Consider the following 13,005-nt stretch of genomic DNA (forward strand, 5'->3'; position numbering starts at 1 on the left):
TTTCTTTAAAGACACATAACCATTAAGTGACTAAGTTTTGCTATTTCGTGTCTTAATGATCCTTAATAACAATCATTTGTTAAGTCTTGATTATGTAAACTTATGTAAACATGTAAGAAATTTTAAATGAATATGACAAAACTAAGCAAATGTTTATTAGTGCAATTTTTTTTTTATCTTGCAGCAACGCACCTCTTGCTTTTTCCTCCAAAGTATGTTATGTTAAGTTTCGTGACTCATCAAGTGTTGGTGTGGCCCAGCATCTAACTAACACGGTTTTTATTGACAGAGCTCTGATAGTAGTTCCTTGCGCAGAAGGTTGGTATCTCAGGTGTTTTTCTATTCTTTTAATCTCTGTTCGGGTATTCCCTTTGGCATTTTCAGAAATTGGCAAGTAGTTCAACTGTGCTGTGTATGTGTGCATGTGTGTGAGAAAACAATGAAATTTGGAGAAGGAAAGGATTTTTAATTAAGTAAATTATGTTAAAATCATTAACGTACTACTTTCGTATGTAATTTAATAGCTAAACATTTATAAATTTCATAAATTATTCGACTTCTCTGGTTTGCTTTGGCTTTCTATAGTCAATTTGCAAGTTATAAAGAAAGGTTTCTGAAATTAGAAAATTTAAGTTGGTAAGGGAAATTATTTTCAAGGCATAAGTATTAACTCCTTTGTGTGCAACATTTATACTGTTACATAAATAAAGTGTATACATTCTGCCAAATTGGGATAAATTGATGATATTTATAACAAAAATATTTGTAATTTTCAAGTATCCTTTTAAGGTAATTTATCTTGTTACTGCCTGACTGTTACTTCATATTCAGCATAATTGTTTGCCATACAACTAGAATTTGTTTTTCTTTTATTGGCTTTTTTTGTGATTGAAAAAAAAATCATGGAAAACAGTTAACTAAAGCTTCCATCAAGGAAATGGTTGTTGAAGAAAGGAACAAGGCCAAAGGCCTTATAGTTACTTGATGAACTTTGTGCCTTAAACTATTTTAAGAGCTAATAATTACTAATATTTTTTAGTAACTTCTATTTACAGAGCCTCTCAGATATAATAGGCTGTGCTGAATTTGACAGTTCTGGTGTGTAATTTACTTTTATTCAGAGCTCTGACTATGGCATGTGTATGGGGATTTTAGAGTTGAGATATTATAATTTAAATGTCTTTAAAATGTATTTTCTCTGGTGAATGGTGGTAACATTTACAACCTAAACTTTTACCTGAAACATTTTAATGAAATTTCATATGTGATGTTTTAAAACTTCTTTTAGAGGCCAGATTAATAATTAAAATGACAATATATAATTAATAGTTTGCTACACTTTTAAGTTTTTAGATTTATTTCATATTGCCATTTCTGAGATGTTGAAAAACATTAAAATCAGATACAATGATTTTAATGTTTTTGAATTCCCAGACTAGGACAATCTGGACTTTTTTGGATACATTTGAAAGCACCTTTCCCTGCATGGGGTTAGGATAGGAAAGGAAGAGTAGAAATGAATTAAAGTCAATTATTGTCAAATATCCTGTCTGCTAGTCTGCAGGGGTATAGCGAGTTCACAGTTGGGGCATGAGATGGGAAAGGATTTGGTTAATGGTTTAGTTCTGCATACTTTGTATTGAAATTTCATACTGAGCAAACTGCATGGGAGAAAAGAAATCAGATGGAAGGTTTATTAAACTGGGATATTAATTATATTGAAAAATTATACCACCCAGTGCACAGGTTCCTGTATTATATTAGTTCATTACTGAATTGGAGGAAAGAATTTATTAGTGTCTTTTTATTGGACCGGTGCTATATTCCCATAGAATTTTTCTCATATATATATGTACACACATACTGGGGAGTCCTGACCCTGATTTTTCATAAATGTTCAAGGTGTGGGGATGTAGAGGTCTTTTTTTTTTCCCTTTACTTAATAAGATGAATAAATGCACTCTCAATTATAATTTAATATTTCTGTTACCATTTTGATATATTTTAGAGCACTAACCTCTAAAATAATTGGTATTAGAAAGACATTTAGAACATATTTCATGAGTTAAACTAAATACTTTAATAGAGATAAATTTATAGAACTTGAGGAATTTCACAGTGAGCTGTTAAAAATCTGATTATGCACTGCAAGCAAAGAAATTATTCGTTATTTTACTAGAACAGATAGCAAAGGGAGTCTGAAACTAAAAGGAAAGAGTTCCAGTGGAGTCATTTCTCTAACAGGAGATGTAATGTGCTGCAAGTATTTTTCTATTAACTTCACTGTCTTCATTCTTTCCTTGTTGCTATAGAAGCAGCATTATGACAGAAATGAGAATACCATAGAATAAGTTTTAAGAAAAGTGTTTTCTTTCTTTCAATTTGCTGTTTTAAGTTCACATGGTAATGTGAGAAGATCCTAAGCTGTGAAAGTAATGTTTGATGTATAACATTTTCATAGATACTAAGCATTAGCTTTTGTTAAGAAAACATGCCATTTCAAAATAAACTTTCATTATACTCGTCCAAATGTGACTTTTTTTTTGTTGTTGTTGCGTGCATCTCAGATTTCTTTTTATAAATGTTAACACTTAGAAAAAGATAAGGTCAAACATAAGAAGGGTGTCAGCCTAATCATCAGTCTTAACTTTATGTCCACATTTTCTAGTAGATGGATTTTGACTATTAATTTGGTTTTGTATGTTTTCTCTATGTGATATTTGTGCATTATTAGATGACTAGACTGGCCAAGGCAGACCTGTTACACTTGCCTGAGTTAGGCATTGTTTGCCATGCCACTAAACCTGCCGTCAAGTGAAATCTTCATTGGGGAAATGAGATCGGAGTCTGAACCGCAGAAGATGGACGCCCTGTCTCTGTTTTTTATTGTTTTACTTTAATTTCATTTCTTTTTCTTTATTTTGTCCCTTTTTTTTTGTTTTTGTTTTTGTTTTTGTTTTGTTGAATCTCTTTCACTTTAACTTGTGAGCTGGTTTTCCAGTTCTTTGTAAATGGTATTCCATTAAGAGTTCATAATACTATGTTGCAAATTATATTGGGAGATTATTAGTACAGTTAGCACAACCTTAAAATAAAATAAATTTTCTTCAGATAAATTAGGATACAGTGCTGTGAAGGTCAGTGTGAGTCTTAATTGGTTTTTATATTGATCAGGTACATTTGGTTCTTGAAACACTGTGTAACACTGATGAGAATTTTAGGAGCACTTTCTGATCTCAATGAAATATTTTCGCAGTTTTCTTTCCAAGTCTGCATCTCTCATAAAATTGGATTGCTCCTAATTTCCATCATTCTCCCTAGATTTTAGGCATACAAAATTAAGGAAAATAAATTTCTTTTCTGGGAGATAGAAGAGGCTTTCACTTTTATGATGGTTATTCATTATAGAAAAAAACTTATTTCTTTGAGTTTTAGCTGCCTATGTGGGGAATAGATATTTGAGAAATTGTTGATTATTTATTTGCGTGTGTGTTTTTTTTTTTTTTTTTGCTTGAGTTTTTTGTTGAAAATTCTTCAGATATTACTAGCTTCTAAATGGATTTTGAGATTCGGGCTTGTACTTTCAATGATGTTTTTCCCCTTAGTTGTCTTTGAGAAGTATAGTTGGGGAAATGCTAAATGTTTATTTGTTTTATACTTGTATATACAGTGACAGTAATTTGGATAGAAGTCTGTCTTGAAAATTATGCTATGAAGCTTTTTTCTTGTTTTAACTACCTTTCAAGGTAATTAAATAAGAAAACAGTATTATGCTTACAGTTAGATTTATAGATTTATAATAGTTTGTTACTACCTTGAAAGAGAGTCAACCTACTGATATTTTAGTTAAGCCAGAAGTGGGAGAATTTATAGTCATAATATTAAGTAATCAGCTTTTGGCCTGTGTTTTAAATACTCTTTTTATTTGTGTAGTCTTTTTGCATTGTCTTCTATGGATAGTTTTGCTTATTAATTGACAAATAATACTAAATTTGGGTCATTACTAGATTGGAATTCTTAATTTGTTATTTAGATACGTAAATTAGGATAGCAAAGCATAGAATTTCCACCTGAGAACCTCGGTTGATAAATCAGGGTGTGTTGAGGTTTTACAAACTTGTTATTTAAAAAAATATTTATTTTTAACGGATAAATTCTATTTGATACCAGTATAAATAGTGTAGTATATGTGTGGATATACATAGATAGATGTGCTAATATTAGTAACTAATAAGCATAAAATAAATTATTTTATCTTCAGTATGGTCTTCCTACCTTTTGTTTATCTTAATGCATGTTAAAAAAATCTGTTTCTGCAGAATTTACATTCATAAAATAAAGTTACTTTTTTTGAAATTAGTGATGAGCTTAGATGCTGCAAAGTTAGAAAAGTGTAGGTATTTACTAAAACTATAACTTTCTATAAATAAGGCATAATCATTATTTAAAACACATTTTAAAATTCTTCTTGAATTCTATCCATGTTTAGAGATAAATAATATTCTTAATAAAGGTCTGTCCCTGCGCTTACTTATAGTTGTTTGAAATAGGATTTTTACCACTAAAACTTAACATTTACTCCATATGCTGTATTTCCCTTTAGTATAATTTTGTACTGTTTTAATCATTTTTAGAGAACTTGTAATGGAAATGTGTAGCCAACTGCCACATAAATATGAATAGTTTTTCTAAAATGTTATGTGTAGTTGGCTTTTTAAGAAATACATATTTTTTGGTAAAGACAAAGGACCATGAAAAATGCATGCCAGTTGCAGTCCTTATCAAATGTAATTGACTAGAATTTAGAAATTAAACATGGCAAATAGATGGATTTATTTCTGGGTAATTTTTCACTTTTTAGATTGTAGGATTTCTTCTGAGTGTCTAAGGATATTTTCGTGTTCCTGTTGGTATTGCTCTTAGGCAATTAAAATGTTTATAAGTAAGACATATAAGCATTAACCTCCCTCTTCATACAAGTATACATAAATCAGGCCTAAAAATAGTCTTAAGTTTAAATAAACATCCTGAGACTAGAAACTTTTCTGTTAGTTATTCTAAAAAATTTTTAGCTGAGTCCCTGTCATATTCTTTGGAATTGGATTCTTTTAGGCATCTGTTATGTTGTTAGTGAGATGCCTTATTAACTGAATGGGTGAAAACTTCCTTTTAAATGAAAGCTGATTACATGAAGTAGATTTTTGTCTTCTGTCTACTTGAAATTAAATGGAATCTATTGGAGTGTTATCAGAATTATTTACATCACAAGTAGGTAGTTTCAGTAACAGGATAGGGGCACCCATAAGGAACAAATTTCAATTCGCACATATTTGTTTTCTCTTTTTCTTTTTTTTGACTAATTTGGTTATTTGCCATTTCTGGGGATTAAACTTTAAAAAATGTTCTTCTTTTCTGTATCTGATGTTCTGTGTGCTATTAGTGATGCAGCCAACACGAACGGTTGTCATGTGTAACACAACTTTCGATCACCGCGAAAACACCGTCCTGGGAAAGCGTCCATGCTTGATATCGTTTGGTTCATGAACATTAAGTTTCCAGTACAGGTGACCCATAGCTCAAAGTGTTAAATAATTGTCTACATTATTCAGTTTTTAAAATAATATTCCATTAATGAGATTGTTAGTCTTTGAAGTTTTGCTCACTTTTATTTTTCCTAGTGGAGCAGGATAAAAGGAAAGACTTAAGTTCTTATTTATTTCTTTATACGGATCTGATAGATAGATTCATTTATTATTATTATTTTTTAAGTACAAGGGTAATTGTAAAGTCATAGTGTAAAGTTTGTGTGGTGTTTCTGCTTTCTGTAATGTTTGGAACTTGCCTCTGCAGGTAAAATCCCAGAGGAATCCAAAGCCCTCTCTTTACTGGCTCCTGCTCCAGCCATGACAGGTCTGATGCCTGGTGCGGGATTGCTTCCCATACCAACTCCAAACCCTTTGACTACAGTAAGTACTAAAAGCCCTCTTATAAAACGGTTGTAATCAGTTGAAAAAGATCTTAGAAAATTATTTCCATTTTCCATCTATTATTTTTGTTTAATTGAGAGGCTTTGAAAACTCTATTTAAATAATTTTCCTTCGTTATCACTGACTCCCTTTTGGCATTAATCCTGAAGCAATTTGGGATTTGTTTAAATTTGAAAAATGAAATAGATTATTAGAAAATGAGGTATTAAAATACAGCATTTTAAAAGGTATATGAAATTGGAGAATCTACATAACAGGATTTTCTACTTCATCAGGACTAAATCCATTTAAAATAATCCATAATCTTGACAAAGGGAGAAACCGTCTCAGAGAAACATTGAATCTGACATTGGGAATATATAATAAGGTGAAAACAAGACTAAGTATTTCTTCATTAACTATGAGGAATTAAGTAGTAATTTAATGCCCTCTTTGAGTTTTAAGGTGGGGTTAAATAAAAGAGTTTTCTATTACTGTAATGTATTTTTTTAATTGGAGAAGGTGTAGATTTACAGAAAAATCATGCAGAAAATATAGTGTTCCCATACACTCCCATCACAGTTTTCCATTTTATTAACACTTTGCATTTTGTGGTACCTTTGCTACAATAGATGAAACAATGTTATTATACTGTTGACTATAGTCCATAGTTTACATTAGGGTTCATTGTGTTGTATGGTCTTATGGTGAGGTGTGTGTTTTTTTAATAAATTTTCTATTAACCTAAAATTTTCCCTTTTAGCTGCATTCAGATATGTAATTTAGTGGTTGTTGTGCCACCATTTCCACCATCCGCAAAGATTCTGGTAGTATTTATTTTGTTAAAAGAGTCATTTTTTTTTTTCAAAAATCCAAACGCAAAACTCACCTTAATTGAAAGTTGCATTTATCTTTGTGGTGCTAAATAGGGAAGGAAATAATAAGCTTTATAATTGTAGTTTACTTACACAAGTTATGAAAATGGTTTCTGAACTTTGAAGAGCGAAGTTTTGGGTTTTTAAATTTTTACATGACATTGTCCTGCTAGAAACCTGTGTTGATCTATGGGGAAAATACTTTGTCATTGAATAGCTGATCATCTGTGAGGGCTTTCTGGCAACTTTACTCTAACTAAACTAATATTACTTAATATGTTGCCTTGAGAAGTGTTTTCCTTATTTAGCTCTAGGAATTGTTTTGGTTTTCTAAAGCTGCTGGATTGCAATATACCAGAAATAGATTGGCTTTTTTACAAAGGGGATTTAGTAGGTTACAAATTTACAGTTCTAAGATCATGAAAATGTCCAATTAAGACTTCTAGAGAAAGATGCTGTTCTAGCTCTTGCAAGCTGCCGAAATGTGATCTAGAAACAGAATATCTTTTATAAGGAGGAATTTATTTAAGTTGAACGTTTACAGTTCTAAGGCCATGATAATGTTCATATTAAAGCAAATCTATAAAAATGCCAAATGAAGGTAGCACCAAGGCACTCAGGAAAGACTGATGAAGTTCGGGGTTTCTCTCTTTTTTTTTTTTTAATTTTTAATTTTTTTTCTTTTTGTACCTTTTTCTGGAGTGATGCAGATATTCCAAAAATGATCATGGTGCTGCATACACAACTATGTGACGATACTGTAAGCCATTGATTGTACATCATGTATGAACTGTATGTGTGTGAAGATTTGTCAATAAAAATATTTATGAATAAAGAAAGAAAGAAATAAAAAGAAAGTGAAAGGGTGGAAAAAACTATTCCACAAAAATGGTAACAACAACAAAAAAGCTGGGAAAGCTTTACTAATATCAAACAAAACAGACTCTCAAAGGAAAAATCTTATGACACAAAGAAGGACACTACATATTAATAAAAGGGGCAATTCATCAAGAAGAAATAAAGGGTTTCTCTCTTGTTATAAGTTTGCTAGCTGCCAAAATGTAGTATACAAGAAGCAGAATGGCTTTTAAAAAGGGAAATTTAATAAGTTGCTAGTTTATAATTCTAAGGCTGAGAAAATGCCCAATTAAAACAAGTCTATAGAAATGTCCAATCAAAGGTATTGAGGAAAAGATACCTTGGTTCAGGAAGGTTGACGATGTTCAGGATTCCTCTCTCATTCTGGAAAGGCACATGGTGAACATAGTCACAGTTTCTCTCTCGTCTGGAAAGGGCACGTGGCAAACACAGCCTCATCTGCTAGCTTCTCCTGGCTTTCTGTTTCATGAAGCTCCCTGGGAGGCATTTTCCTCCTTCATTTCCAAAGGTTGCTGACTGGTGGACTGTGCTTCACGTGGCTATGCCGTTTCTGCTCTGCTCTCTCTGAATCTCTCTCTCCAAAATGTTTCCTCTTTTATAGGACTTCAGAAACTAATCAAGACCCACCCAAATGGGTGGAGACACATCTCCCCTAATCCAGTTTAACAACCACTCTTGATTGGGTTACATCTCCAGGGAGATGATCTAATTATAGAGTCAAACACAGAGTATTGAATAGGGATTATTCTGCCTTTATGAAATGAAATTTTGATTAAAACATGGCTTTTCTGGGGTCCATACATCCTTTCAGACCAGCACATCTCTCAACTAAAAAGGCGCATGGTTAACATGGCCAGCTCTGCTATCTTTCTCTCCAGGCTTCTTGTTTCATGAAGATCCCCTGGGGGCGTATTCCTTCTTTAACTCCAAAGGTCCCTGGCTGTAAGGCCTCTCCTGCTTCTCATGGCTCTGAAGGTTTTTCCAAAATGTTTACAGTAAATTAATCAGGACCCACCTGGAACGGGTGGAGTCACATCTCCCTGTAATCAAAAGTTAACAACCATGATTGGGCGTGTCACATCTGCATAGAGATAATCTAAGTTTCCATCCCTACAGCACTGAATAGGGGTTAAAATAAATGGCTGCCTCCGCAAGATGAATCAGGATAAAACATGGCTTTTCTAGGGTACATAATCCTTTCAAGCTGGCACATTACACCCTCTGGACCCTAAAAAGATGTGTTTTTCCCATATAGAAGATACACTCACTCCATCATAATATCATACAAGCCTTAAACCTTTTCAGTAATAATATAAATACAATACAAGGTTAAAACCAGTACAGAGGCTCATTGAAGTCTCTTATAGGCATGGTCTGTTCTAAGGCAGAATTCTCCTCTGGCTCTGGACCTATAAAATTCAGAGTAAGTTATTTGCTGCCAACATACAAATGAGGGACAGTCATAAGATAAAGACCCCCATTTCCATAGGAAGAATTTGGTAGGAACACAGGAGTCACTGGACCCAAGCAGTCTCGAAAACCTGCAGGGTGGACTCCATTAAATTTCGAAGTATGAGAGTCGGTTGTCTTTGGGGCTTTTGAAAGTGGCAGTCCCATCCTTTCCAAGGACTTATGCAGCAGGCTTTTATAAGGGGGAATTTATTAAATTGCACATTTACAGTACTAAGACTGAAAAGTCCAAATTAAAGCAAGCCTATAAAAATATCCAAATTAAGGTACCATCAAGAGGTTACCTTCACTCAGGAAAGGCCTTTGAAGTTCAGCCTTTCTGAACTGCATGGGCTCCCATGGTTCTTGTGGCTCTGAAGCTTTTTCCAAAATGTTTCTGATTTTGAAGAATTCCAGTAAACTAGTCAAGACCCACCTGGAATGGGTCAAGTCACATCTCCCTGTAATCAAAAGTTAACACCCACAATTGGGTGTGTCACATCTCTGTGGAGATAATCTAATTAAGTTTCCATCCTACAGCACTGAATAGGGATTAAAAGAAATGGCTGCCTCCACAAGACACGAATTAAAACATGGCTTTTTTAGAGTACGTAGTCCTTTCAAACTGGCATAGATACCTTGACTGAAGAAGGGCTGCTGGCATCTGAGACACCTCTGTCACATGGGAAGACACGTGGCTGGTGTCTTTTGGTCTTTGCTCCCAGTTCCATTGCTTTCAGCTTCTGAATCCATTGGCTTTCTCTCTCTAAGCATCTATGTGTCCTTCCTTAGGGGAAAACTCTGAATTTCATCTCTTAGCTTAGCATCTCTTGGGGCATTCTGTTTGCATCTCCAAGAGTCTGTGTCTTTCTGCTTTCTGTATCAGTTCTGAGTTCTCTGTTTTCTGCCTTTTAGTCTCTTCATAGAGAACTCTGGTAAGCTGATTAAGATCACCCTGAATGGCTGGGGTCACATCTCGGTGGAAATGTTCTTCTATTAGAAGAACATGGCTTTTCTGGCATACATAACATTTTCAAACCAGCACAGGCAACTATTATTAAACTTTTTCAAAAATGAACTTTTTATTTTGAAATAATTTGAAACTTACAGGACAGTTGCAAAACAATACAAACCCCATATAGAGAATTCCAAATACTCATAACCCCAAATACCCATATTTATCAATTTTTAACATTTTGTTACATTCCCCATATCAAACTATTTATCCATCTCTTTCTCTGTTTCCTAAGCATTTGAGAGTAGCTTGTATACGTTATGCTCCTTTAACACATAATACTTCCATGTATATGTCTTAAGAACAGGAATATTAATTTATGTAACCAAGTTAAGTACAGTTATCAACTTCAAGAAATATAAAATTGATAAAAAGCTTGCAGTCTTTGCCAGTTTGAATCTGTGGTAGACGTGAGAAAAGCCATGTCTTTTAGTCCTCATTCAATTTTTCTGGTTGGGAGCTTTTTGATTGTTCCCAGGGAAATGTAGCTCACCCAATTGTGGGTGGTAACTTTTGATTAGTTTCCATGAAGTTGTGACTCCACCCATTCAAGGTGAAGTTGTTTACTGGCACCCTTTAAGAGGGAACCATTTTGGAAAAAGCTCCAGAGCCTTTGCAGCCAGAGACCTTTGGAGATGAAGAAGGAAAACGCCGCTAGGGGAGGTTCATGAAAAAGAAGCCAAGAGAGAAAGCTCGCAGATATCACCATGTTCACCTTGTGTCTGTCCAGTTGAGAGGGAAATCCTGGACATCGTCAGCCTTGTTGAACCCAAGGAAACCCTGGATGCCTTAGAGTGGGCATTTTTGTAGCTTTGCTTTAGTTGGGACATTTTCATGACTTTAGAACTGTAAACTAGCAACTCACTACTTGTTTTTATATTTTTATTAAAAACAATGAGCAATGAACAAACATTCTTGACATACATTCTTGACATAGTTACAATCAGTGGGTTACAATATCACAAATAGTTGTGTATTCATCACTATAATCATTTTTTTTCTCTTTCTTTTACTGTTTTTTTTTTATTAACGGAAAAAAAAAAAATTAACCCAACATTTAGAAATCATACCATTCTACATATGCAATCAGTAATTCTTAACATCATCACATAGATGCATGATCATCGTTTCTTAGTACATTTGCATCGGTTTAGAAGAACTAGCAACACACCAGAAAAAGATATAGAATGTTAGTGTAGAGAAAAGAAATAAAAGTAATAATAATAGTAAAAAAAACAAACAGACAAACAAACAAACAAACAAAAAAACCTATAGCTCAGATGCAGCTTCATTCAGTGTTTTAACATGATTACTTTACAATTAGGTATTATTGTGCTGTCCATTTTTGAGTACTATAATCATTTTTGCGAACATTTGCATCTCCAGCAAAAGAAAGGAAAAAGAAAAACTCATACGTGCCATACCCTTTACCACTCCCTTTCATTGCCCCTAGTATTCCAATCTACTTAATTTATTTTAACCTTTTCCCCCCATTATTTATTTCTTACCCATATTTTTTACTCATTTGTCCATACCATAGATAAAAGGAGCATCAAACACAAGGTTTTCACAATCACACAGTCGCATTGCAAAAACCATGTCATTATACATTCATCTTCAAGAAACATGGCAACTGGAACACAACTCTACAGTTTCAGACACTTCCCTCTGCCACTCTAATACACCATGAACTCAAAAGGAATATCTGTATAATGTGTAAGAATAACCTCCAGGATAATCTCTCGGCTCTATTTGAAATCTCTCAGCCATGACACTTTATTTTGTCTCATTTCTCTCTTCCCTCCTTTCAGTCGAGAATGTTTTCTCAATCCCTTGATGCTGAGTCCCAGCTCATTCTAGGATTTCTGTCCCACGTGGCCAGGAAGGTTTACACCTCTGGGAGTCATGTCCCACGTAGAGTAGGGGAGGGTGGTGAGTTTGCTTGCCGTGTTGACTGAGAGGCCACATCTGATAAAGAAAAAAGGTTCTCTAGGGGTGACTCTTAGGCCCAACTTTAAGTAGGCCTAGCCTATCCTTTGTGGTGATAAATTTCATAGGAGCAATGAAATCAATAGGCTTGGCCTCTTGATTTGGTTGTCCCCACTGCTTGTGAGGATATCCGGAATTCTCCAAATGGGGAAGTTGAATTTTCCCCCTTTCTCCCCATTCCCCCAAGGGGACTTTGCAAATACTTCTTTATTCACTGTTCAAATCACTCTGGGATTTATCCTCACACTAACCTGGACAAACCTACAAAATCTCGTACCCTGTTCAAGGTTTGCTGTGCTTATGGTGTTCAATTAAACTGTCCATATAAGTTAAATTAGGAAATACACTAGTCAAAATATAAATTGTGTACCGAATAAACATTTCTTGCTTTAGTCTTACACAGAAGTTGAAGTTTTTTATAAATGACCTTCTGTTTTCAACACCCTGCAATATTGACATTCCTTTGTTCTTCCTCATGCAAAAATGCTTTTTAATTTGTACATTTAGTCACTATCATTGTATACTCTAGGCACTCCTAGATTATACCATCTCAGTATTTATCATCTTTCTTTCCTTCTGGTTTCATATGTGCCCCCAGCCCTCCTCCCTCTATCATTCTGACATTCAACTTCATTCAGTGTACTTACATTATTGTGCTATAATCAGGTAGTATCGTGCTATCCATTTCTTGAGTTTTTATAATCAGTACTGTTGCACAATCTGTATCCCTTTAGCTCCAGTTACCCAATCTCTGCTCTGTTTCTGTCTCTTGATAACCTCTGAAATTCTCCAGGTTCACTCATTAACGATAGTTTATATTAATGAGACCATA

At 34.0% G+C, this 13,005-nt stretch overlaps 1 protein-coding gene across 8 annotated transcripts in view; it reads left to right on the forward strand.

The window, feature by feature from the left end:
• Positions 1-13,005, forward strand: part of SREK1 (splicing regulatory glutamic acid and lysine rich protein 1) — a 57,639-nt gene that overhangs the window by 6,224 nt on the left and 38,410 nt on the right. For 3 of the 8 annotated variants that reach the window (XM_077117350.1, XM_077117349.1, XM_077117357.1), the window contains exons 2-3: positions 185-318; positions 5,851-5,966. In XM_077117350.1, coding sequence (XP_076973465.1) covers positions 185-318; positions 5,851-5,966 — 250 coding nt within the window. Of the gene's footprint in view, positions 1-184; positions 5,565-5,850; positions 5,967-13,005 lie in introns of those variants that run through there. The other 5 variants (XM_077117352.1, XM_077117351.1, XM_077117355.1 and 2 more) reach the window with 4 other exon arrangements.

Source organism: Tamandua tetradactyla, chromosome 9, assembly GCF_023851605.1.
Source record: "Tamandua tetradactyla isolate mTamTet1 chromosome 9, mTamTet1.pri, whole genome shotgun sequence".
Taxonomy (NCBI): Eukaryota; Metazoa; Chordata; class Mammalia; order Pilosa; family Myrmecophagidae; genus Tamandua; species Tamandua tetradactyla.